The 26997-nt window shown below is 46.8% G+C and overlaps 3 protein-coding genes and 1 long non-coding RNA gene across 32 annotated transcripts in view; 1 reads left to right on the forward strand and 3 right to left on the reverse strand.

Moving 5' to 3' along the window:
• Positions 1 to 16723, forward strand: part of Sned1 (sushi, nidogen and EGF like domains 1) — a 75329-nt gene extending 58606 nt beyond the window's left edge. For 8 of the 22 annotated variants that reach the window (XM_074072245.1, XM_074072244.1, XM_074072236.1 and 5 more), the window contains 3 exons: positions 3503 to 3619; positions 4241 to 4328; positions 7579 to 8394. In XM_074072245.1, the coding sequence (XP_073928346.1) occupies positions 3503 to 3619; positions 4241 to 4328; positions 7579 to 7900 (527 nt within the window). In that variant the 3' untranslated portion in view covers positions 7901 to 8394. Of the gene's footprint in view, positions 1 to 968; positions 2256 to 3502; positions 3620 to 4240; positions 4329 to 7578; positions 8395 to 8421; positions 8463 to 10227; positions 10419 to 10859; positions 10998 to 14844; positions 15042 to 16572 lie in introns of those variants that run through there. The other 14 variants (XR_012447450.1, XR_012447451.1, XR_012447449.1 and 11 more) reach the window with 8 other exon arrangements.
• Positions 718 to 10546, reverse strand: LOC141422701 (uncharacterized). The gene is made up of 2 exons (XR_012447452.1): positions 10415 to 10546; positions 718 to 7862 (listed from the first exon to the last, which is right to left on the reverse strand). It is a non-coding gene; the product is annotated as an uncharacterized lncRNA (long non-coding RNA).
• Positions 13802 to 18397, reverse strand: Mterf4 (mitochondrial transcription termination factor 4). The gene is made up of 4 exons (XM_020183062.2): positions 18295 to 18397; positions 16722 to 17199; positions 15035 to 15219; positions 13802 to 14378 (listed from the first exon to the last, which is right to left on the reverse strand). The coding sequence occupies exons 1-4, from the start codon at positions 18313 to 18315 to the stop codon at positions 14043 to 14045; spliced, it is 1020 nt and encodes a 339-aa protein (XP_020038651.2). The 5' UTR covers positions 18316 to 18397; the 3' UTR covers positions 13802 to 14042.
• Positions 18398 to 20992: 2595 nt separating this feature from the next.
• The window catches only part of Pask (PAS domain containing serine/threonine kinase), a 44819-nt gene continuing 38814 nt past the window's right edge, over positions 20993 to 26997 (reverse strand). For 6 of the 8 annotated variants that reach the window (XM_020183052.2, XM_074072256.1, XM_074072257.1 and 3 more), the window contains 4 exons: positions 26173 to 26372; positions 23578 to 23711; positions 21941 to 22087; positions 20993 to 21431 (listed from right to left, as the gene is read on the reverse strand). In XM_020183052.2, the coding sequence (XP_020038641.1) occupies positions 21274 to 21431; positions 21941 to 22087; positions 23578 to 23711; positions 26173 to 26372 (639 nt within the window). In that variant the 3' untranslated portion in view covers positions 20993 to 21273. Of the gene's footprint in view, positions 21432 to 21940; positions 22088 to 23577; positions 23712 to 26172; positions 26373 to 26997 lie in introns of those variants that run through there. The other 2 variants (XR_012447454.1, XM_074072258.1) reach the window with 2 other exon arrangements.

The following is a 26997-nucleotide window of genomic DNA, read 5'->3' on the forward strand; positions in this document are numbered from 1 at the left end:
AAAAAAAGTCAGATAACAATAAGCACTGGTGAGAATGTGGAGAAACTGGAACCCTCATGCACTGCTGGTGAGGACCTAATGTGGTACAGCTGCTTGTTTTGGGGGCAGTCTGGCAGCTACTCGAAGGAGTCACCGGAGTTTCCATATGACCCAGAGATGCCACCTCTAGGTGTGTACCCAGGAGAAATTAAAACATGCATCCACATAAGTCTTATATATGAATATTCACAGCAGCATTATTAAAAATTACCAAAACAACCAAATGTTTGCCAACTGATGAATGGATAACCAAATGTGGCATATCCACTCAGTGGGACATTATTTGACCATAAAAAGTAATGAAGTGCTGTTACACACCACATTATACAAGGTGAAAAAACCCAGCTACAGATGTGCATGTATAATATGATTCTGTTCATATGAAAGTCTAGAATACAGAAATCTGGATAGCAGTACCTTACAGTTGCTTAGGACAAGGGATGGAGACGGGTACCAGTTAAAGGGTATGAGGTGTCTTTATGAGGTGATGAAAGTGTGTTCTAAAATTGACTCTGGTAATGACACCAATGAATTATACGCTATAAATGGGTACATTTTATGGTCTATGAATATTTCAATAAAGCTACTTTTAAAAAAGTAATGTGCAGGCCTGGAGTTACAGCTTTAGCAGTAGAGCATCTGCCTAGCCAGTGCAGGGCCCAAGTTCTAACACCAGGATTACAAAAAAAAAAAAAAAGGAAATAAAGATGGTAGGCTATTCCAGGGAAGAGAAGAGCAGGTGAAGGGAGTGGAGACAGAGGACCAGCTTCTCTGGAGATTTCTACATTGTTTTAGTTTTTTCTTCAGGATCATGAAAATGTGTTTAAAACAGTAAAAAGAAAAAGCATCAGTTAAAAGCTGCAAACATGCTGAGATGAGTAAGCCTATTTGTTGTGCTGCTTCTGACTGTGGTGCTCTGATCCTAACAGATCTGACATTGAAGCTCTCTCATGCATCCTGGAGGAAGGCATCACATTAATGAATCTCAGTGTAAAGAGATAAGGACACAAAATCTAAAGTTAAAAAATCTTTTCCTTTTTTATCTAATTCTGTTAACTGGAAATAACTCATAACCTGTTTAAGTTCTTAAACATCTCATTTCCTAGTTCTACTCACTGGAAAGGCCTGAGGCAGTACTGGGGGCTCTGGGCACATTTCCATGGCAGGCAACGGGCTCTTTGAGGAAATGGCTGATTCTGAAACCAAATAAGGATGCCAACCAAAGAGGCCCAGCACACATTGTTCAAAAGAGCAAGCATGTGTCTAAAATCAACCAGGACTGCCCAAAGGGCCAAGGAGCCAAGCTGAAAGGGCTCCCACCGGCCAAAGACTGGACAACTTGAGACAAAGAAAACCATGACGGCAACAGCCTGAATCCATCAGAGCCACACAGATCTGAATTATCACCATGCTCAAAAAGAGCGTGGACCTTGGTAGCACAAGGACCTGGGCTTGGTCCCCAGCACTAGCTCCGCAGAAAAACCCAAAATCACTGTTCATCTTTGGAGGACCTACTCAGTCTGCAAGCATCCAAACCAAGGGAAAGAATCAAGCAACTATCCTGCCTTGCCTTATGGACCATTTTTCCAAGGGCCCAAGGGGTAAATGAGGAAAGCACATCTTCACAGACCGGCCTTGGGCCAGTGAAAGCAGGAGTGATGTGAAGACACTATCTTAGCGAGATGACTCAGGAATCAACCTGGAACAGAAGTCTCAGTAGCTGCTCAAGCTATCAGGCACAAGGCCTATGGAGACCTTACCCCAGATGGATAAGGCTGCCAAGGCTGAACAGTGATCAGCCCTCATGTAACTCAAGTCAGACAGGAGAACATCATGCATAGACTGGTGTGGCTGAAGGATACAAAGCATCCCTATCAAACAGCCCTGCAAAGGCCATTTGTACCTGAATCCTAGTAAGCCCTTCTCTCTATGGGGTGAGGAACAAGCTAATGCCACAGGAAGCAATAAGTCAGATCCAGGAGGGTACACTGCAAGATAAATGGTCTCATTTCTTCAGTAAATAAAGAGGGGAAGATTAGAGGGCGGAGGTCAAAAGTGACTTAAGACACATCAGACATAAGCAATGTGTAAGCCCTTATGAGCCCTCATTAACTTACACCAACTATAAGTGTCATTTTAAGATAGGCGGGGAAATTTGAACATGGCCTGGAATTTCTTGTGACACTGAGGATCTTGCTTAATTGTAGTGATAGTATTGTGGCTGTGTAAAACACTGTAGTCTTTGTTTTGTTTTTTGTTTTGGCAGGAATGGGATTTGAACTCAGGGTCTTTTCCTTGGTAGACAAGCACTCTACTACCTGAGCCATACCCTCAGCCCTTAAAACACTGTAGTCTTTGGTATAGATGCTGCTGATGTGTTCAAAGGACAAATGGTTCCTGCAAACTGCTTTATCATTCTTCACAAGAAAAAGAGGGGGGTGACAGAAAGATAGGGATGAAACAGTACAGGCAAAAGCTGAGTGTCTGGAGTTCTTCCCACTCTACATATTGTAGTTCTGAAATTTTTTTTAAAGCCAGTAACTCATTTTAAGCATGTCAGGAGTAACAAAAAGTCAAGGAAAGCCCCAGAGGACGGTAGGAAGAACATAGAAAAGGTCTTGATGACCTTTTCCACTGCACCACTGCCCTGGGAGAAGAAAACAGGGAGACACGTCAAGCAGGTTGGGGGCTGCTTCAGGTGGCTCGAGGAGGCTGAACTTTTCAGTACTAGATGTGATAGGGAAGCCACAATTCTTGTTATGTTTGTCAATGTTTTTAAAGTTGAAAATGAAAATCACAGGTATCTTGACAAAGTTAAAACAGCGATAAGGGACGGAGGGGGCAAAGGCAGGCTGGCTCCTCCCTGGCAGCATCACTGACTGCCTGGCCTCTGCTGTGGCATTGTAATGAGGACCTGCTAGCAGGTGAGCAGACAGCTGCACACAGGGGCAGAGATGTGAGCAGTGTCTTAAGTACAGACAGCCAGTTCTGCATGGAGCACTGCCTGGAGCTAGGGACATGGGGGAGAAGCCCATGCACTGAAGGAGGTGATTCGGAGATAGGCACTGGCAGATGATGGGGACCTTAAATTCCCAGCAGGAAAAAAAAAAAAAAAAAAACCATTACAGACAAAGTCAGTGGAAAACGGGAGGTACAGGGCACAGGCCAGTAGTGGCTCAGCACAGGTCCAGTGGAGCCACCCCTTCATCCCTCCCTTCTTCTCCATTTCCTTGAACTCAAGAGGTCAGGCCAGGAGTACTGAAGCCTGACTGCACACCTAACATGGGCCCACACTCCAGGCTAGCAGTGTTGGCAGCTTACAGCAGCATGTCACAACAGAAGGGGGACAGGCTCATTGCTGCTGCCCTCATGTATCCAGTCAGATCATGGAGAGATGCAGACTGCTGTGCCAGCAAGCCTCTCCAGGCCCCTCAGCTGAGCTCTCCTGCCTTTCTGCTTCCAGATACTCCTAGGAGCTGTTCAGAAGATGCCTGTCAGAATGGAGGCACTTGTGTGCCAGGTGCTGATACCCACAGCTGTGACTGTGGACCTGGATTCAAAGGCAGGCGCTGTGAGCTCGGTAAGTCAGGGTTGGCCACTGAGCCAGGGCTTAGCCTCAGAGACTGTCATGACAGCCTGTGACTTGGCCCTGAAATGCTGGGCACAGGTAGGTTTTCCCCTGGGGTTTCCAAGCTGTGAGGTACCAGGACAGGGACTTAAGAGTACCCAGGTAAGAAGGATGGTGGACACAGAACCTCAGAGATTAGTTGCATAACCTCCCAAAGCACCAGGATGAAAGGTGCTGCCCATAGTGGGGCCTGAGAAGTCAGAAACAGACTGAATGGCAGCCTTAGCATCGGAAGGTGAGGTTGCCAAGGGCCATAGTAGTGGTGAGAATCAACAGAGTCGATAGGAAGGACACAGGCCCCCAAGAACAGTTTTGGACTGAATACCAAGGGTGAGTGGTCAGACGCTCTCACACCTCCTATGTAATCCTGAGGCCAGGCCAGCCTTAAGGAAAACTAGCCTGCAGGCTGCAAGGCCATCTGGAGCCAGGACAACCCCTGCAGATGCCTAGCACCCCTAGGGCGAAGCCCTGAGCTCAGAGGCCAGCTGCTGGGCCCTCCCTCAGGCATGGGTCTCTTGTGAGGAGTTGCATCAGCCTCCTTCTAAGCCCTGGCTGTTCTCCTTTGTGCCACAGCTTGTGAAAAGGTGCCCCGCCCCTGCACAAGGCTGTTCTCAGAGACGAAGTCCTTTCCTGTCTGGGAGGGAGGCATCTGCCACCACGTGTAAGTTGGTTTCTGTTCTCCACCTTACTGCACTGGTAGTGTCCCTGACTTCCAAGAGTGCTTCCTTATGACTTAAGAAGGTGTGTTTGGCTGTGGAGGCATTGGCTTTGACCACCACCTGTGCCCTCCACATGACAGATGAGGAACCTGAGGCAGAAAAACTGAATGATGTGCCTTGGCCAGTGAAACCCAGGAGCTGGCTGAGAGAAGCCCAGGCCTAGCTCCCAAGCCCTGGGCCCCACTGTGTGTGAGACACACACACACGGATTCTAGAACCTGGTCTTCCTCTTTTCCTTAACATACCCAGAAAACAAAAAGCACATGACAACTTCAGTCCCAGTGTTGCCATTAATTCATGGTGTGGCCCTGGGCAAAACACTCCTGCCTCAGTTTCCCCATCTGTAAAGTGGGCTGGGAGAGAGCTGCCTGCATTGTCTCGAGACCCTTCTTGCTAATACCTGGTGACTCTGGGTCACACTCACAATCAATTGAGACATACTTCTGACTGAGTGTCTGCTGTGTGCCAGGCTACTCCAGGCACTCAGTGAACATCAGTGTGTCACAGAAGGTCACAGTGAGTGCTAAGGAAAGGGAGAGATGAAGGCTCACATGAGGCCAGGAGAGCTGGGTGGGGGACAGGGTGGTCCTCATGGAAAAGGTGATACTGAACAGACACGGAGGAAGTGGAGCTCTGAGGGAAGACTGTTCTGGACAGCCACAATATGTTAGCAAGGCCCTGCATCAAGGTGTGCCCAGAACAGCAGAGACCAATGGGGCTGGAGTAAGTGCAACAGTGGTCCAAGGGCAGGAGACAGGAGTCCTTTGGCCCTTGGAGACCCTCAGAAGGACTGTGGCAGTATTTCTCCATGAAATGGAAGGACCTGAAGGAGAATGATGTGTGACTGCATTTCACAGACTGCTCTGGATGCTCTGCAGATGCAAAGTCAGGCTCAGTCACAGCAGAAATGTAGCCTGAGGGTTTGTGTTGACAGCCACTGACCTTGGACTCTGCAATGGCAGGCTGTACCCACAGAATCATCCACCTTCCAGTTGTGCTGGTCACACCAGAGCCTGTTAGGTGCCCAGTGCCTGGCAGGGAAAGCCCTTCACTCACCCAAAGGTTTCTATCCTGTCAATTGTAACCTACATCCATCTTTGAGGGGACTTTCTTCTTGTATTTAACATATCTGGGTCTTGTTTATACCAAGCCTAACAATCTTCTTTCTTTTTTTGAGTGTTTAAGCCATTTATGTTACACTTAGCACAATGGCTGGTGTGCTGGGTTTAAATCTATCATGTTGCTATTTGTTTTCTGTTTATCCCATCTGCTCCTTATTACTTTTTCCTCTATCCTGCCTAATTATGGATTATGTTTTAAGATTCCATTTTACCTCCACCACTAGCTTAGTCACTATACTTCTTTGGTTTGTTTCATTTTGTAGTTGCTATGGAATGTATAATACACAACGTCAACTTCCCATGCTCTACCCTGAGTTACTAGTATAAAACCTCAGTATAATTCAGCATGGTTCCACTTCCTCCTCATCCTTTGAACTGTCATCACTTTTTATTTCCACATAAACTAGGAACTGCACAATACATTAAATTGGTTCTCAGCAATTACTTAATTGCTGAATGTCTTGTCGATTCATTTGCATTTTACCTTTCCCAGCACACATCATCCCTCTGTGCAGATCTAAGATGCCATGAGGTATTATTTCCCTTTACCCAGACAACTTACCAACAGCACAGGTCTGCTGGTGATGAGTCCCTATTTTGTTTGTCTGAATTTAACCTTTATTTTTGACAGAAATATTTACTAGCTATTGAATTACTGTTTGACAGTTGTGATTTTTTTCTTTCAGTACTTTAAAGATGCCATTTATGCTAGTCAGACTTTTCATTGCTATGACAAAATATATGACTTATTTTGGTACATGGTTTCAGAGGTTTCAATCATCATGGCCAGCAGGAAGCAGAGAGAGAATGCCTGCAGCAGCTGGCTTTCTTTCTCCTTTTTCAATTTTATTCCTTGAAGGCCCCCGGCCTATTGGATGGTACCACCCATACTCAGAGTGGGTCTTCCTCCCCAGTTAATCCTCTGTGGAAGCACTCTCACAGGCACACCCATAGATGTGCTTTACAATCTCCTAGGCACTTCTCAGTCCAATCAAGATTGACCATCACACCATTCCTTCCTCTTCTGGTGCACATCCTTATCAGTATTCCATGTATGAAAGTGTCTTCCCCACCTGTGGTTGCTTCTGCATTTTCAAAGCATTACTGCTTTTGGCTCTACATAATTATGTATGTGTGTGTGCCCTCTATAATTTGTTAACCTTGTTCTGGGTTTTTAGCTTTTGTCAAATTTGTAACATTTTGGCCATTTTTTTTCTGTCCCCCATTTCTTTCCTCTCCTTCTGGAACTCCAGTTACAAATGTATTAGTACATAAACCTGTTTTGTCCCACAGGTCTTTTGGCTTTTTTGAAGAGTGTTAGCAATGATAGACATGCTAACTGTACTCTTTATTTTAGACAGATTCTATTGCTGTGTTCAAGGCACTGATCTTTTCTTCTGCATTAATCCTGTTCAACAAAATGTTCACTTCAGATACTGTTTTGCCACCTCATTCAGCGTTTCTTTGGTCAGCCATCGCTGTCTTCATCACATTTCTATTTCCCTTTCAATCATTGAACATGAGGTGATGCTTAAGGGCCTGGCCTGTTTGTTTATGCCATCACCTCTGTCACTTTTCTCCAGGTTATGGATCACATTTTTAAATGATCCACATGATTCTTTCAATGTCTTATAATTTTTATTGGATGCTGAATTTTATAAATTCCATGTTACTGAGTGAATTTTTTTGTATTCTTTTTAAGAATGTTGTTTTTTTTGCAAGCCAGTTTTGAATAAATTTTGATCCTCTTGAGGCTTGCTTTAAGGTGGCTTTACAGCAGCCTTATGCTGGGGTTCATTCAACCCCTTCTATGGCACTACTTTCCCGAAATGAACATAGGGCTTTGTGAGTACTCATCAAAATGGACTCTAAAACAGGAATATTTCATGTATGTTAAACTCAGTAAGCTTTTAAAATCACATGCCTTTTTGTGTTGGAAGTTTTGATAGCCCACAGGAGGGGACATTCCCTCAAACACCTCCACTCACCTGTGATCCACACAGCCAGATTAAGTAGCTGGGCAACTTTCTGCCTCAGACTCTGACTTTACAGAGCTTTCTTGTAACCACAGGTATAAGAGAGTCTACAAAGTTCATCAGGACATCTGCTTCAAAGAGCGCTGTCAAAGTACGAGCCTCAAGAAACCCCACACAGGTGCATCTTGGGGGCAGGCTGTGTACAGCATGCAGTTCCACAGGGTGACGGGCAAGGGTGGTAAAAGGGTTAGATCAAGCCAGGCTGTCTGCCCAGAAATTCAGTCCCTGTACAGCTGTGCTCTGCTCAGAAACTGTGTGCATGAGGACACGGATGGGAAGTCCAGGTGGTCACTGGTGGAAGTGCAGGTAGCCACTGGCCCTGAATGGGGAAGCACAGAGGGATATTCACAAGCCTAAGTGCATAACTACAAGTATAGAAAACCTGTTTGTCTTTTATTCACTCAGACCCAAGTTCTTCCCTCCATGGGTTCAAGGTAGTCATAAGAATGATTACTGAAAGAAGTGCCTGAGAACAGTATCTAAATTTTTTCACAATGAATCCTCATCTCAGGCATAGTCTCCATGGACCAACTGTAATCACACATCCTTGCTTTGTGTGACAGTGCAGGAAAGGCTACTGCATGCTCTCACCAACAGCACTGCTTGGCCTGAGTATGTCACTGTCTTGCCTGTGTAGCTCTTGCTGCTTTCGTTCACACATACATCTCTCCATGGTGCACAACCACCCAGGTTGCTACCCACTCCTGCCCACTCATTCCACAGCTTCCACCTCAAGCAGGTGTGTGCACCCAGATGGCGCACCAGTCCCCGTGTTATCATCTGCACTAGTGGTATTCCTCACAGTGGGATTTAGGTGAGGTAGGATTAAAGGTACACAAGTCCCTTTCTGACTAAACTACTTCTCTTCATTATTTCAGGAAACAAAGTAAAAACAGTCAAACACTGAAGAAATCTTAAGGTATGTCCCTGGCCACCCCGAGAGCTACTGGGAAGTGGGAGCTCTCATCCCACCCAGCACTGGGCCTTGAGCGCCGCAGTCCTTATCAGGCACTGTGAGAGCAAACTCAGCAGTAAGCTGTTACAAACCCGACTAGGAAGGTTCAGGAATCTTTTGCCTAGAGCCTCTCAATAGACATAATCTAGGGCCTCCACAGACATAAATTTGCCCCCAGGTGCAACTGAGGCTCTCTGCAGGGAGGGCAAACTCCAATGTCAAGGAAAATGGGAGCCAGCCAGGAAGGGGGCTCAGAGAAGCTGGAGGACCAACTGGCACCTAGAATTCTAAGCATCACGAACCCCAAAATGAAACACTTTACTTCTTTGACTCAGCACTTCCCTTCCCTACGTCCCCCGTCACACACTCTGTTGAATCTTAAAAGGATGTTGGCATTCTTCACGATAGTCTGGAAAGTACTGAGTTGCCCCACAGAAACCCATCTGCAGCCTGAACTCAGTTCTGCACTGACTTCTGATCACTGTGGTATCACTGGGAATGACAGATTGCTGGCCTATGACAGCTTACTCCTCTACCCCTCGGTGAGCCTGAACAGCCTATCCTCCCAGAGAAGGAGTAGGAGAGGGTGGCGCCCTTGGTAAGGGCAGGTCTCCCTTATCTTCTGTGGCTGAGGGCATAAAGGAGAAATGTTACCCAAAAGCCTAAGAACAACCAAAAGGAGAGGACCTTCCAGGCATGACTCACCCCAAGGCAATACCACACTAACTGGGAGGGCAAGACCAAGGCTAGAGCTTCATGGGCATGAGAAGAGCAGACTCTCACAGGGTCCTATGCAAGAGAACGTGTGCATCTGACCTATTTCAGATGGGAAAACTCTCTGCATAAAGAGCAGCTGACAACACTCAGTTCCTGTCCACTTACCAGCATTACCTCCCCTCTAGCCTCAGCCTCTAGGAATAAACACATAAAACACTTTCCAAGATTTGTAAGCAATTCCAATCCTGGTAAGGATCAAGAGCCTGCAAGCATCATTTGGTTTTGAAATACTTTTTTTTGTTGTTCAGATTTGTTTATTATAAAATTTTTATTAGGATATATTCATTACATTGGGGGGGGATTCTGATTAGACTTATATTGTACATTATTTACATTGCCCCCACCGTCTCTTCACCTCGGCCTCCTCCCTAATACTGAAATATTAGTATTTCAGTAAATCACCTGAAATACTAATACACCTTCTAAAAACTTAGTCAGCAAATCCATTTCTACAAAAACAAATGTGAACCCTGCCCCAAGTAATTACCAAATACCAGCTTACAGAATACTTATTCTTAAAACAGGAGGAACACAAACAAGCAGGAAACAAAAACACCCACTCAGACACCCACGCAACAACAACACAGACACTTTGGGGGTGACTCAATGTCACCACCAACTAGAGGAGGGCGGCCTGTTCATCCAAATTTAAAAGTCACAATGCTGAGCCCTAACGGGGTACATGGAGTTCTCCACAGCACTGTGGCCCTCTAAAGACAGAGTGTGCACGTGACCCTCCTCCACAGATCCACAGAGCTAAGCCCTAAAGACAGGGTGCATGCAGTCATCCTCACTCCCCCACCCTTCCCTCACACTGCTGCCGGGTTCAAATTCTGCCAGTGTAAAATATGGGTCCTCTGAAATGACAAAGCCTGAGAGCTGCGGAGAGGCACCTGCTTGAGAGGGGGCGCAACTGTCATTCTTATTGCACCTCACTGTTCTCCCTTCAAAGGATCTGGGATGTGCTTCTTACACTCTGCCCCCTCAAGAATTTCCCAAACCCAGGAAGATGAGCTCTAAAATTGGACTGAAAAGAACACCAAGAGACAAGGTCCTGGTTGCAGTCAGTCCCCTCTGCCAACTTCTGTCCTCGGGCCACTAGACACCAGATGGCCAGGCCTGTACACACACCAGCTCACCTGGGGACTCCTCCAGGATCTTCGATCTGTCCAGAGCTGTGGGCTTCCAGAAGAGTGGTTGGTGCCTCCAAGAGTGACTGACAGCCACTGTATGTCAGGGTTACTGTGGCAGTTGGTCAGTAACACCTCCACAGTGCTCAGAAAACCAATCTCAGATTCCAATGTCAGAGAGAGAAGTGTCCCTAAGCCCTAACACATGGAGGAGGAAAGGCCTTGGTCAGCTGCTTCCAAAACAGACATGTAGGCAGGAGCACAAGGGGTGGGGATAGGTGAACTTTGCACTGTTCCACTCCTCCACACCATTTATGCTGATCATTAAGGACCAAAGAGTTCTGAAAAAGGAAATGTTAATTACTACTAAAATGGAGTTTAAATACTTTTGGTCTGCAATAGAGGGTGGCAGACTTTTTCCATAATGGTTCAGGAAGTATTTTTGGCTTCACAGACCACATGGCCTCTGTGCACAACTCAGCTCTACGCAAACACAGCCACAGATGTGCAGCTGGATGGGTGTTCTAATGAAGTTTTATTTACTAAAACAGATGGTAGGCAAACCCCTGGTCTATGATATACCTAGACTTTGACCTTATCAAAGGAAGCCATCCTGTGGATGACAAGTCACCACTAAGGCACCAAAGACTCCAGGACTTTCACAGAAAAAAAAAAAAGCTATCCAGACCCTTGCTCAGAAAGTTGAGGCACAGTGCCATGAAGCAGCAAGAGCTCCTACTTACAAGTCTGAAGGCAACGGAGAAGGATGCTTGAGGAGAGCTCTAGGAGACACCTTTTAGTCTATGACTCGAGCAGACTGTGTGGGCTATCATCAGGAACATCTTACACTCCATCTTCTTTCCACATTCCCATCCCAGCACCAACTCCAAGCAACTCTGTCTTCTCCCTGCAATGAGGTCAGAGCCAGAAAAGCCAATCCCATCTTTCTCCTACAGAATATACCAAGGACTAGACTGGAAATCAAACACCCATGGTCAGCATTACAGCCAGAGGTCTCCTGCCCTCCATCATTTATAAAGAGTAATATTTTAGTATTATTTTTATTAAAATTTTGTGTGTGCCTCTCTGTGTATACAATTTGTCAATTTCAGAAAAGAGGAGGAGCTACATCAAGAAATCTCTACTGTAGCCCAGAAACACTACATCAAAGCATAGCCTCCAGAGACCACCTGAGGGCCAAGGGCAAAGCTTAGGAAGGGTGTTGGACACTGGGTGAACAGAGACCACACCCACAAAAGCATACAGCTGACTTCCACTTCGGCACCAGGACCCTCACTGTCCATCCACGTGAGCTATAGCGAATAGTAAGATCAAGTGATGTCACTGCAAAAGTAGATGAAACCTCCACACACTAATAACCTCAGGCCCCTCAGCCACCAGGCAAACACTGGTGTGCCTCTGTTTTTAGCTTAGAAGCCTGAGCTCCAACAAGAGCCAGTCTGCTGAATGCTGAGCAGGATGCTGTGCTGTCATTCGATCAACCCATTCAGCTGTCTCACAAATGAAGCCCATGGGAAGTGCTCTGCTTTCTCACGTCTTTCTTAGCCTGACTAATGTCTTCCTTGAAAGCACTCAAAGCCCAAACCAGGAAACTGGTCATAATGGAATCGGAAAATTGTCAGGGTGCAAAGATTGATTTCTGTGTTGAAATGAAAGACGTAACCATGAGTTGTTGGGTTCACCATTTGCTAATCAAAACTTAGGATAAGCTGACCCACCTAATCAAGCTCAAGTTTAGGATTCTTCTCAGTCTCGATGGGGCCCAAGAATAACACCCTAGGTTGAAGGAAAGTGATGGTCATTTGGATGCCACAAAATGGAAGAGTCAGCAGCAACGCAGACACAAAGTGAACACCTTCTTTTTCCAACAATTTTACCCATGGCCAAGAATAACCATAAAAACATAACTCTCCCTTTCCTCGTTGCCTATGGGCTCCCAGTGCAAACAGGATGCCTTTGCTACACCCTGTTCCCTGTCCAGAACCTCCTGCACCTTCCTTCATGTGAACTCCCCAACAAACTACTGCCATGATGACTCACTCACTCATGGGGAGTCACAGAGCTACTGCTTTACTTTGCAAAAAACCTATTCCTTTTTGCAGTGAGGCTCCAGGGTAAGCGATTAGAAGCCAGACACCTCCACACCTCAGCACCAAATCCCCACAAAAACCAGCTCAGATCCAGCAAGATTTATCTTTTAAACAGAAATAAGTAACATTTCAAGAGTCCATTTACAATCCAGAGTTGTCAGGAACAGATGCAGTCACATTACTTTTCTGGACCAGGCCTTAGAGCAGCTTCTCAGCTTCAGCACTGACATTAGGACTGGATCATTCTGTCTGTGGAGCCATCCTGTGCACTGTCAGATATTTTGCAGCATCCCTGGCCTCTACCCACCTAATCCTAGTCACACCCCTCCTGATCCCATAGCACCCCTCCCTGGGGTCATGACAACAAGTATCTCCACAGATTGCCAGATGTCCTAAGCGTCAAGGTCACCCCAGGCGAATACTGCAGCCTTACAGGAATCTTCCATGGTCTATATAGGAACAAGGCCAAGCCTCAGATGAGTTTCATATGGCTATTAAAATGCCACCAAGCAGACTGAACTTTGGTTCCACCACCAAACATGATTTTTGCAGCACCAATCATCGAGGCCCCTCTGAGAACTAGCTCCATCAAAGCCTGGCCTCTACCTCAGAGTTAACCCTATCCTGTTCCCACATGGCTCCTTACACCCTCATGTTCCCTAGATGATGTCCACTCTATGGGCATCTGGCGAGCTCCCTAAAATCAAACCTGGGCTCTTCCCCTCTTGTCCTCAGAAGCCCATCTATCACATGGGGTGGACAGGTGACATCAAAGACTGCTCCCAGCCCCACCAGTGCTGGCATTCTCTGGGCCAGTGCACTCTGGCACTGCAGGCTATAGGGCCAGAGATGCCAGGCCTTGAAATGGCCACCAGCCAGGAGCTGGCATGAAGGCCAATTTGTTGAGCAGGAAGCATCAGTTTTTCACAGAGAAAAGTGCCAGTGCTTTTCTGGCCTGAAGAAACCATGTAAAAGCAAAGCATACCTGACCAATCAATCACCTGCCTCTTCCTCTGCTGTACATGTGAGTGCAGTTAAGAAGCAGTAAAAGCCTGTTGGACTAAAAACATAAGGATTTTTGTGAGAAACCTGATAGTGGTTTTCATAAAATAAAGTGCTATGATGTATTAAAACCTCACCTTGCCTCATGATTTCACCTTTATAACTATAAGGAAAGACAAAGTGACTTGAACCAGAAGACACCCTATCCTCTGCCACACTGTTGTAGAATTAGCACCATTTCAACAGAAGAAAAATAAACCAAAATTGGTGGTATTGAGTCTCCTGGATTTTAAAAGCTCAGTCTTTTATTTAGGATGCAGCAGGACCTGTCACAGAACACAACAGACCAAACCAAAGCATTCCCTATATGGTTTGACATATCTGCATCTCAGGTGGTCATAATAATTTTTTTTTTAATCAAAAAGACCAGTGTTAGAATGAAAAAGCTTGAGAAGCTCCCAAAAGCTCTAAGAACACAAGAATGTTCTTTGACATCCCTTGATCCTTTTTGCTGCAGTCCTCCATCACAGCAGCTCCTCATCTTCTTCCTCTTCTTCCTCCTCCTCATCAGACATGCTGCCCTCAGGCTCTTCCTCCTCCCGAGCCAAGAGCTTTTTAAAAACCTCAAACTCCTCAGCAGTAGAACAGGCTGTCTTGTCCAAAAACTCAGCTTCTGAAACTCTGAGAATGTCCTTGAGTAAAGGATTAGCAATCTGAGTCTGCCCCTTCTTATCAGGAGTTTGGTACCGACCGAGGCGCTCCAGGTAAATGTGTCTCTGCTTGATCCTGGTTATTGAGTACTGCAAGAATTCAGTCCTTACTATGTCCAGGTGCTTAATTCCCATCCTAAAATATGCATACTGGGAGACACAAACATGTTTAGGATTCCCACTACAGAATCTTAAAACTTATCATTCCACAATAAATTAAGAACTTGAGCTGTCCAAAAGCATTAGAAAACAATTGCCTAGTTAGTAACAACAGAACACATACTCTATGATACCGTATGTGTGTGACAGCTGACAAGTTTTCAAATCCATATTGAGAAAAGTGCAGCAGAAAATAAAGGGCAGGAGGGAAAAGTTATGTTTTCCTTAGACAGAGGAAGGAAAGCCATGAGTACGTGAAGAACAGGAAAAAATTCAGATGTATAGGCATTTAACCCAAGTTGTCATAATTGTTACTAAAATACTGGGGTAACTGTCACAATTACATTTTCAAAATCAATATGCAAAAGTACATTCTAAGGTCAGGAAAGTTTTAGCTATTTCAGAATACCCACTTAGACTCTAAGAATGCAATGTGACTGGGTCTTTCATTATTAAGGAAGAAAAGCTTCAGAACAGGTTGATCTGGAGAGAAGTGGAAGAACCAGGCTGTTTTCCTTGGCTGCTGTGTGAAGAAGAGAACCGAGACCTTCTACTCTCGTCCATTTAGAGGCTTCGTACCCCAGAGCAGACACTGCATCTGAAAACCTGAAACACCTGCTGTTATTAGCCTAACCAGCCATTCTCACCTGGAATTTGTATTCCAATTCACTAGGATCCTCTCGAAGAACATTGGGACATCTGTGCAAAATCTCAGTGACTTGCTGAACAGTGAACAGGCACTTCTCCTTGAGGACCTTGATGATGTCATCAATGTCCTGATGACACATGGTGAAAATCTCAGGGCAAATGTGAAGTACCCTCTTTAGTTTTCCTGCAGAACATTAAGAAAAGGAAAGCACAGAATTTCAGAATAGTCCAGAAACGCAAGAGTTAGCTACACCTGACTGAAGCCATCATTTAAAAAATTAACAAGGCTCCTCACCCTCTACAGAATGAGCAAGAGTTTCTAACACATCTTCCATGGAGCACCAGACTCACCAGCCCACCCTACAACCCTGCCCTCTTCTGGCCTTCCATCTGAAGCCATCAGCTTCATATTCTAGGCTTCCTCTTGCCCTCCTAACCTAGAAAAGAATTTCACAATTACCAGAAAGATCAGACAGTAGGATGGGAGATTAGCCTCCCCAACAGTGGGATTGGGGGTGGGGGGACTCCTGTGTTCCCCCTTTAATAAAAGAGCCGTTAACACATTCGTGACCAGCACTCAAGACCTGGGAGCCTGACCTCAATGAAAACAGTTCCATAATAATGACAGGGAGAGACAAGAATACTCATGACACATACCACAAATACTGACATCCTGAGGGTGACCACATGTTTTATCCAAACCAGGGCACTCGTGAGGCCACTCCATCAGACAATTAGTATAAACTGGGACTATCCCAGGCAAACTGGGGTACATGGTATTCCTATGGACAACTGGGCAAAATTCAGAAACTGGAAACTTAAAATCACTCAAACTGTTCACTGAATTTCTCCTAATATCAGAGTTATTTGCTACCTCACTAAAATGTGTGAGAAGTGAATTTCAGGATTTTAGGCTTTGTCTCTTAAGCTATGCTAAGTTTGCTAATGAACAACCAAAGGACATACAGTATTGTTATAGGTTTTTAGATTACATTTTAAGAGATACTGTTAAGAGAAATATACAAGGCTAACATTTTAAACCCCAGCTACCCCCCCACCCTCGGCCAAAAAAAAAAAAAAATTCTGACCAAGAAGAGCCAATAATGAATAGAAATAATAGTGGAACTCCTCTGGTCAAATGGGTAGGGGGTCCTTTTAGGCCCCATCCCCCTTCTCCAGAAGGTCCATAAAGAGACCCAGATAACTTTGTGAGTCCTTGAGGTGTGAAAATTATTAGGGAAGGGGGACAGCTAAAGGGGAAACCACTCCCTCAGCTTCCCAGGAACCTGGCAAGATCTCTCAGGCTACATAATAAATAAAAACACTGAGATGGATTCTGAGTCAAGTTGGTTTTCACATCAGAAGTTACACATACTATATATATATATATACATATATATATATATATATATATCACCACCACATAGCAACACCACCCCACTGAACACAGACCATGTGCCTCAACTGTTCTAAGAGTTAGAGAAGTCAGTGAATGTGCCAAAAAGGGTCTGCCCTCACCTCACGTTCTCTTTTCCAGTCCTCATCTCCTCACAATCCTTCTACAATACCTTCTGCAGAGGCCACATCATATATTCTCCTCTAGGACACTGACCTCTCTGCAAACTTCCCTAGCCATTCTCTCCCCAACTCTGACTCCTCACACTGCATGACATCTGCATCTTGTACCTTCTCCCAGACCAAGCTTTCGCAGATAACTGGAACGCTTCTTCATTTGCATCAAAGGCAGTTTCAGTAACTGGGGATTTTTCTTCAAGACTATATACACAGGCTCTGGATTCAGACCCAACAGCATCAATTCTGAAATGATATCCAGCAACTGTTGACAGTTGGCACTTGGCTGTATACTGAGAAATTCATTAACATGGGCATCACTGAAACCCATGTCCAGGAGGGCACTGAAGACCATCTCTACCTCCAAGGACCCTTGACCTACGGGAGTCTTCAGATTCTCAGGGAGGCATACTAGCTTCTGCATACACTTCTGAGGTTCATCAAAGGATAACTCCTGAAAGCTCCCTCCTTTGGAGGCTGTAGTCAGTCTACGCAACAAAGAAGCAGTCATCTTCTTCTGCTTTCCAAGATAGGGAGTCTGCCTGGCCAAACAGACACAGGTGAGTGGGATTAGGCGGTTCCAGTCAAGGGCCTATAAGATACAGAGAAAGAGAATCAAATTCCATTCCAGAATAATGAACATCACAAGATTTCTGACCAGGGTACTTAGTCCATTGGTCCCACACAAACATAACAAGTTTTTTATAAGCAATCTGCAAAACTGTATCTGAACTAAAAAGTCAACAAAGAAAACTTGCATATAGAGAACAGCATTTATTTCAAGGACAAATGTTGGAATTAGGGTTGAGCAGTACAATTAGCTATATGCTACAACTGCCTGGGCCAGTAGGGAGGGAGAGGGAAAAACTATTTCAAAGTCATCTGGTGATGCTTGGCTGATAATTCTGGAACTGCAAACTAGTTTCCAGATTCATTACCTAAATTCATTCCACAAAAAATATTCTTGGCTACCTGCCCGAACTATCAATATACACTTAAAAAAATTAAGGACAGTAAAGTAAAACAGGTCCTGTCCTGGGGTAGGTACCAGAGGGAGAGGGGAGAGATTAAGGAAAGGGTGAATGAGGGCAAATAGATGTATTTTGTATTCGTGTATGAAAACAGAACAATGAAACCTGCTGAAATTGTTCTAAGAAGGGGAGAGGGGGGATGAATCTAATTAAGACATACTGTAAGCACATAAGTAAACGTCACGATGTATCCCTCCTGTACAAGTATTATATGCTAATACTTTAAAAAAAAAGAGAAGAATAATATTCTTGGCTACCCAAATCAGTCAACTTGTATACAGGTGACCTCGGTTCTGGACGGTAGGTAACAAATTAAGCACAAATCATCCGGTCCCGGTCACATGGGTCCCCAACCTCTCCCCAGCGAGGCCACCATCGCACCCCAACCCGTCAAGGCCAGGCGCTCACAGCTCTCCCGCCACCGCTCTCTCACCCTTGCGGGCAGTGGCCGGACCCGCCCCGCCCAGGGAAAGTGCCAAAGCCGTGCTGAAGCCAGCAGAGCGCCACAGGCCGGGGCGGCGTGCGCCGACCGCCCGGGAAGGTTCCTGTCGTAAGGTGCCCCGACCTGACCGCGAAACACCGAGAGTAGTGCTTTCCCCACGTCCCCGTGGGCCCGCCCGAGACCCCGAAGAGCCTGGCACCCAGTGCGACCTCACCTGCCGACAAAACGCCGCCATAGCGCCGAAGCTCCGCGGCGGCCACTGCGGCGCCGGAAGCAGCGCCCTCCCTGGACCGTCACTTCCGGTCCCTGGGTCCGTCCCGGCCGCCCTCCCCAGCGCCAACGTGGGGTGTGAGGCGCACGTTCCGGCTGGGATGCGTGCCCGGAGTTCATACCCTCGCTGGCTCCGTTCCCCGGAGCTGCTCAGCGCTGCGCTTTTCTGTCTGCGTGGCCACGGCGTTTCTCTCCCGCTTCTGGAGGTCCTGGCCAGGGCCGCACTCCTGCCTCCCACGACGTCAACACTGCGGAGCACAGGCGCTCGCAGCCGCCGGCTGCTGGGGTGCCCTCCAGCCGGAGCCCAAGCCCTTCCCGAAGCCCTGAGTATGGACCCGGCCCCAGGGAAGCACACTGCAGTTTTACTGTTTGAAAACCTGTGTTCGACATGAATTCCTGGGCACTGTTTTTTTAAAAAAACACGACCCAAGTAATAAAATGGCAGGAACTATGTGTGGCACATTTTCTCTGATAAACAGCAGAGCCCTTCCAAACCACAGGTCTGGTTTCCCCTGAGGATGAAGTAATGTTCTGCCTGGTATATATTCATTCTTAAATTTCAGACCTGGGCATCTTTCAAAAGGGTATAGCTGTGAAGAACAGAAAGGTGTACTGAGAAAGCTGCCTAAATTCCACCACTTGAAAGTCGTAACTTACACACCTTTCTTCTTGCTTTTTTAACTTCTTAACTGAGGAAAATGACTTGATGCATGAATATGTATTTACCCGCTCTGTGCCAGTCACTGAGCTGGTGCTAAAGTTTTTAAACTTTTTTTTTTTTTTTTGGTTGGGGGCGGTACTGGGGGTTTGAACTCCAGTCACTGAGCTGGTACTAAACTGTTTAAACTTTTTTTGGGGGGGAGGGGTGGCAGGGGAGCTTGAATTTAGGGGGTACTGGGGGCTTGAATTTAGGGCTTCTCTTGCTCAGCAGGCACTCTTAACATCTGAGCTACTCCACCAGCCCTTAAACATATCTTTTGACACAGGGATTGTATCAAAGAAAAGGAGGGCTGTAATCTCTGTAAAACTAAAGAACTGGTTGCTTTGGTCTTGTTTTTAAATCTTTTTTTCTTCTCCATTGGCAACAATTCAAAATAAATTATTGATTTTACACATAAAGCCTGAGAAAACCCTATGTACCACCCCAGCTACTGGAAAACATAAAAGAACCTGCACATATCAGCCAGCTCTAGAAATAAAGTGATGGTTGGGATGCAGAGATTACTATTTTAAAAACTGGCAGAATCTTCATTCTTTTCCAAAAAATTAGCTTTCTTGAAAAGCAAGAGTATGCGTCCCTACTTTGAAACACAGGCAGGAAAACTTGCCAGCCACAGCCTCAGAACTTATTCCAAGTTTTCTTCTGCAAAGTATCAGAATTTCTACTGTTATCAAAAGCTTTATTTTTAGCCAGGCACTGTGGCTCAAGACTGTAATCTAGCTACTTGGGAGGTAGCAATCAGGAGGGTGTTGGTTCAAGACCAGCCCAGGCAGAGTTCACAAAGACCTCATCTCAACCAATGGCTGGATGCAGTGGTGCGTGCCTATCATCCCAGTTATGCAGGGAAGCAAAAACAGACCTGCATGGGGAATAAAGTGAGAACCAATCTCCAAAATAACCAGAGCAAGGTCAAGTGGTAAAGTGCCTGCCTAGTATGGGAAGCCCTGAGTTTAAACCCATACAACACCATATATATATATATATATATATTTGTCATCCCAGCTACACACAAGGCTTGGGTAACAGGATCATGCTCTAAGGCCACCCAGGGCAAAAACTGGAGGCACGGCTCAAACGGTAAAGCACCTACTTAGTAATTGTGAGACTCTGAGTTCAAACTGCCAAAAAAAATTCCCCAATGTCTTATGCTTTATAAGCATCATAAACACTCTACAGAAAAATGTTTCATTCTTGAAAATGGAACTCTTACAAATCAGAAAATTAATATGAATTCTGACACAAATATGTCACTAAATTCTGGGGCCTGGAGCCCCTCACACAGTCACAGAGGTGGACTTGTAGCTGTTCAGACAGATATGGAGAACCTCAGAAGACACAGACACATGCCTGGAGACCCTCAGATAGACACAGAGGTGGATGTGGAGATCCTCACACAGACACAGATGTGGACCTGGATACCCTCACACAGGCACAGACATGGGCTTGGAGACCCTCACACAGACATTGACATGCATTGACAGATGGCTGGCAGATTGGAGCCTGCACAGCTGGAGAAGGGACTTCTTTTGCTTTTGAACACTACCCTCTCCCCAGTCTTCTGATTGGAAGAGCTTCAGAGCCCTGGGCCACCCCCCACCCCGGATGTACCCCCCCCAACTAACTGGTTGGCCTTCTTTCTAGTTGTGGCAAGTCAGGTGCACAATGGAAAGATTAGGAAACCAAGTGCTTCTCGGACCTGGCATAATGAAACAAGTCATGCTGTCTTAGGCAGGCTTTGTTAACTAGCAGAGTTGCTTTAATTTGGAAAATATTCAAGGAAATAAATTAATGAAATATTCTGATCATGTGGCTAAGCAGCTCTACAGATTTCACACATCTGTCACTCAAAAGAGCACATATCAAGTCAGTGGCATTAAACCTATGTGTAGATAGAAAAGTAGAAAGAGAATTAAGACACTCCTTGCAGAGACTCACAAATTAAAGCCCCTTTATAGTACAACGTAATTGAACATGAGGATGCTTTTACAAGGTCACAAAAAAACATGAGTTCCAAATCTATTTTATAAATCTAAAAAAATATAGTATCACTGGCTTTTCTTCTAGCATTTACCAGACTTCCATGTGGGTTTTTTGAAGGGAATCAGGCCCAATTCCTAATAATTTACTTTCTCTGGGTGGAAGGGGCCTGAAATCCAGATGATTTTCCAAACTGAGTATAGAAGATCAGGAGAAACCCTGTGTTCAGCCAACCGGGGGAGAGGGGTCCACAGGATGCAAGCAGTGCTGGCTGCCAGAGGCCTCTCCCCGGGCAGGAGGCCCGCGTAGAACCGGAGCCTGAGTTGCTTCACTTGGGCTTCTGCCCCCAGGCTCCAGACTTGCAGTGGACAGGAGGTCACTTTCTAAAGGATGAAGAAGAGATAGTATTGTAACCTAACAATACAACATTCTAAAATACTTTGTTTCTCACTGAAAGACTGAGGGACAAAAGAATGGGGGGTGGAGGGGGCACCTTCAGAAACCCCTCTGGCAATGTTTTGCAAGTACAGACCCTGCTAAGATGCTGGGGGGATGCTAAGCACAGAGCCGTCGATCCTAGCTTGATCCCCCTGCTCTCCACAGTGGCTCTGGTTTGAGGCAAGGAGCCTTCTCTGAAAGACATGTCCTAAACCCCCACCCCAAAGCATCCATTCAGGGCCACTCTAAGGCCCAAGGCCACTCTGAAGCTGAGTGGTTTCAGGAGCCTCTGTTCAGAATCAAGCCTCATCTCTCAGGCCAGTCACAGGCCCTGAAATGGATGTCCAGGACAGCATGGAGGAGGAAGCTTCACCCAGGAAAGCAGCCTGGGTACTTACCCATCCCAAGCAAAGCCACACAGGGAGAAAGGAAGGGATTCCAAGAAACATCTCACCTGGTTTGTTGATCCGACACACCTCTTCCCAGGTGTAGTCAGCCAGGTTCACAGTCTGTGTCACCCACGGGTCCGTCACCAGCTTCTCCAAGGTGGTGCGCTGTTCAGGGTCAGGCTGCAACAGCCCAGACACGAGGCTCATGAGTTCTGGGGACATAGAGAACATGGGTGATCCAGGCTGGGACCACCTCAGACCTGCAAGTTTCTGGATCCATACCCCCAGAGCCTCTGACAGAGCTGGAGGCAGCAAGAGCCCTAGGCTACAAAGCACCAGCCTGGTGTGCTCAGTGAAAAGCCTGCAGGAGTCTGTCACCTCTGAAATGAATCCCTGCAGATTGATGATTGATCTCAACAGCCCCCGAACTTGTTTGATGGCAGGGGATTTGACTGTGCAAAGCAATAAATATCCAGGAGGACCTGACAGGTGGGGTCAGGGGAAGGCAGCAGGCAAGAGTATCCCCAGATCTGCCCTATGGGAAGCAACATGAGGTCTGAGAGGAGCTGCAGCCTTGGGCCTGAATTTGGGTCCCATTTCTTCCCCTGTAGGTGTCAACCAGGGCCTCTCTGAGCCTGTCAGGGTGACAGAACTGTGCCTTAGGCCCTGTGGGTGGAAGAGCATGCCTCCTGAGCCATGGCATCATTGGAACAAAGAACTTAGCAAAGCTCTAAGGTCCTCCTAGGCCACTGTAGTGAACCATGTTCCCCAACATGCATGCTGGAGCCCTAACCCCAGGGCGATGGCAGAGGGAGGTCGCCAGGGTTTGACAAAGTCCTGAGGGAGACCCCGGGATGAGATTAGTATCCTTTTCAGAGAAGGGAGTAGGCTCCCTCTTTCCATCACAAGAGGACACGGTGAGAAGGAGCTATCTACAAGCCAGGAAGGGCCCTCACCAAGAGTTCAATCTGTGGGAACCTCGACCTCTCCCTTCAAGCTCCTGCAACTGTGAAACAACCACCTGTTGTTTAAGGCTCCATCTGTAGGCCTCTGCTATAGCAGCCCAAGCTGACCACAACAGAGGCTTCCAACCTAAGCACAGAGGCTAAGGCCCAGACCTTGTGCACAGAGGTACCTGTCACCTCATAGCTTTTAACACGTAATTGCGATGTAATCACAGTATATCAGTCTGGGGCCCAGTTGCACAGCTGACACCTGACTATTCCTGCCAGCTCCTTGGGTTCTGCCAGCCTACAGGCTCATGAGGTACCCACTGCCAGGCTTCAAAAGCCTATCTGACCAATGAGTCCATATCTACCTTGCCACCCTCATCCTCATTCCAGATGCAAACCACCACTTCGCCCCAACCTGGTCAAATGTACCTCATGGGACTGGGGTGTAACTGACAGCCCACAGCCTCCATGTGAGCTGCTGGAGATCAAGTCCCTCCACACACTGACACCCATCCCTCACACAATGGGGTCCCTGAACTAAGTCCCTGATCTTACTGACTGTGGAGTCAGAGGTTCACAGGGCCTCTGAGATCCAGGAGACATATCATCAGGCTATATTCAAATTGTTCTTATAGTCAGATCAAGCATTAGAAGAATGAAGACTATTAGTGTGGACACAGGAGACAGACACAAGAGCTGTTGGTTCTCAGGACAATGGCATCTATTGGCCATCTGTGGCTCATGCCCACCTTGGGACACCAAGTATGGGGGGTGTAAGGCTGCCTCCATGGTTTCTTCCACCTCACAGAAGGGATTCTCCTCAAAGATCAGTGTGTATAGTGTGACACCCAGAGACCACATCTCCAGCTCTGGCCCTCTGTAACTGTAAGGAGAAGAGAGTATTTCAGTCTCATAGCACTTAGCACTAAGCCCACTGCACCAACCCAATGATGAGTGTCAGGGTCCTCCACCACCAGCCAGGAAGTGTCCAGAGAGACTGGCATCCTTGAAGTCCATGTAGGTCTGCCCCTAAACAGAGAGGTCCTCAGGAAGATCAGGGAACCACACAGCCTGGGGAGGGAGTGCTTCATTAAGGTGGGAGGATAGAGGAGCAGCCTCTCTAGGCCACGGAGCCAGAGGCAGCATCAGAACAGGGTCTTGAATTCCACATGGCAACAGAGGGAAGCTCAAGTCAAGCCTGGAGCAATAAAAGACACAGGAGAACAAAGCGTGCAGCAGCCACAGGGACAGGCTGGGGTAAATGGGGAGTGGGGGCAGACACACTCTGTTTCTTTATTTCAGTACTGGCATTTGAACTCAGGGCCTACATCTTGAGCACTCTACCAGCCCTTTTTTCTGAAGGTTTGTTTTTTTGTTTTTGTTTTTTCTTTTTTTGAGATAGGGTCTCACGAACTATTTGCCTGGACTGGCTTCTAACCGCAGTCCTACTGATATTTGCCTGCTCAGTAGCTAGGATTACAGGTGTGAGCCACTGGCACCTGGCCATTGTTGTTTCTTGTCACCAGAAACCTCACCTGCATGACCCCAGCTGCACCCGGCTGGCTGGATTTGGTCAAGGGCCATAGTTTACTGCCCCTTTGCTAGAAGGATGTGAAAACAACTTGTTCCTAAGGACGGGATCTAAAGTAAGAACTCAGCAAACCTGCTGGGTAAGATCAGAGAAAGGATGTGGGAAGGACGAGGGGCTTGAAAGACAAGGCCCTGACCCAGAAGCCCACAAGCAGGATTCACACTCACAACTGAAAAGGAGGGCTGGGGGCGGGGGGGGACGGCAGAAGAAACCGTGCAGAGCAGGAGAGAGCAAGGCCACTGAGCAGCCTTGAACTGCTGGGCCAGACTGGCACCTCCGTCCTGCACTGGAAACTTCACTGCTTGGATATGAAACAGCCACACAGCAACTGTGTCATGGGCCAGTGGACCTACAGTCCCCCTCTAACACTGCCAACATCATGGCCACTACAGGAGGGGGCAGAGCTGACCAGCACCCACTGGGAGCCAGGGCAACCAAATCAGATATGGAAAGAAATCACCCCTCAACATTTCTCACATGGATATTCCAGAGAGGAAGGTTTCTCTTCCCCCACCCTCCACTCTGCTGTTGGCAAAAAGTCCAGCTGATCTACACGTAGAGCAAACCCAGGCCCAGGCCCAGGAAAGCCAGGCACCACAGCTAGAGGCCAGGAGTGGCTGAGTTCCAGGAACTGGCACAAGCATCCTGGAACCTTCCCCTCCTTACTCTGAAATGAAAAGTGTCCTAAGCAGACACTGCTCCAGGCCCTGGTCCTTTCTGTTGCTGAGGGGTCATCACAGGAGCCTGAGGTGAGGCATGGGGACAGCAGTGGCTACCAGCAAATGCTGTGGACTCAGGCCAAGGATAAAACCCAGCTCTGAGCAGGCCTATCTGGGTGACCCCACATACTGTCCTACAGGACCACATGGAGCAAGAACACTTTCCTTCTGATCACCCACTGTCCTGAGACACATTCTAGCTGCACTTCCAATGTGTGCAGATGGTAGAGTAGAGGAAGATGATGTGGTCTCAGTCTGAGTAAAGTTGTTTTGCACAAACGCCCTCATTTGTGCACACTAGAAGCCACTGTCTGCAGTTTCCTCTCAGGCCCTACACGTGTGTAGGCAGCAACCTTCCTTTCGGTTTTTCTTTCGGTTCAAGTTGCCCATAACAAGTGTCTGCCTGGGCCAGGTCCCTGCAGCCAACAGGTGCCCCACTGCAGAGAAGCAAACTCCACCCACACCTAGGGCCTCTTCCACCCCCAACACCCAGCAGGAGCAGAGATGCTTGGCCAGGCCTCTGGGCTCAGAGCACAGCTGAGCAGGTTAAGAGACAGAGTCTATGGCCCATCAGCAATGGCACCTCTACAAGAACTCCATCTTTCACATGACTCCTCCTGTTATTACTCCTGTGGCTGCTTGATTTCTTGTATGTCCAGCCCCACAGACTTTAACAACCTAATTATTATTCCTGACATCAAAATAAATAAAGATAGATAAAAAGGGTCTTCCTCACCTACTTGAAGAACCCCATCTTTTGGGACCTTCATGTTTCTATTTTATATGTTTCCAACTTTCTGTTTTATCAAACTCCAGCTATAAATGGGTGTTGAGGAAACCCCTGTGTCCATCATCAGCTTGCTCTGACTGATCTTACTTGGCTTGCCTTCTGCCCACTTATTCTCCAAAACATGACCCTTTATCACTCAGCACAGAGGCATAAACTAAAGCCATTTCCCCCTAAAATCACACCAACTGTGGGGCCCGGTGGAAGAGGCAAGAAGACAGCACTGCAGCGAACATGCGATACATACGGATTACCCATGAGAACCTCAGGGGCACAGTACTCGATTGTTCCACAAAAAGTATAGAATAATTTGCCCCTTTCCAAGTAGGCAGCTGAACCAAAGTCTATCAGCTTAATGGTGAAGTCCTCAGCAATGACGATGTTCTCGTCTTTGATGTCCCGATGAATGATGCCCTTTGAGCGCAGATATCCCACTGCTGACACCAACTGGAATCAGAGGCCAGAGGGGCTTTAAGAAGCAATTCAAGTAAAACACACACTTAACATAAATGTTAACAAGAAAAAAGCAAAAGAGAAAAACATTCTCCAGATGCTGGAGATGTGGTTCAACGCCACAGGAGGCACAGCCACTCCAGGTGGTGATGTCACTGGCGGGTAGAGGTTAGCCAGCAAGGAGCAACACCAATGGGTGACTCATAAGTTCTCTTGGTGCTGATGAAACTTTACCAGTGGACACTCACTTGTCCCACAACCATCTCAGGAGAAAGGACAAGCGATGAAGCAGGCACTAAGAGATACGTGGCGGGCAAGTGATAAGCATGGGTTGGCATTGAGTGGGAGGTGCCCACACCGACACCCTCAACTCACAGGGAGGGAAAGCACCTTGCCCAGGGTTCTGGTAGCAGTTTGGGGGTCACAGCAGGTACAGCAGTCTGATTGGAGCTGAAAAGCAATGTGCCTCTTATATGATCATGTATAAGCATTATACATGATAATATTTAGATAAAATTATGGATCTATAGTTATGAGTAATAATGTGTGTGTGTGTGTGTGTGTGTGTACACAACTATAAAATACTATGATTACCTAAGTTGGACTGGGGGCATGGCTC

Source organism: Castor canadensis, chromosome 4 (assembly GCF_047511655.1).
Source record: "Castor canadensis chromosome 4, mCasCan1.hap1v2, whole genome shotgun sequence".
Classification (NCBI taxonomy): Eukaryota; Metazoa; Chordata; class Mammalia; order Rodentia; family Castoridae; genus Castor; species Castor canadensis.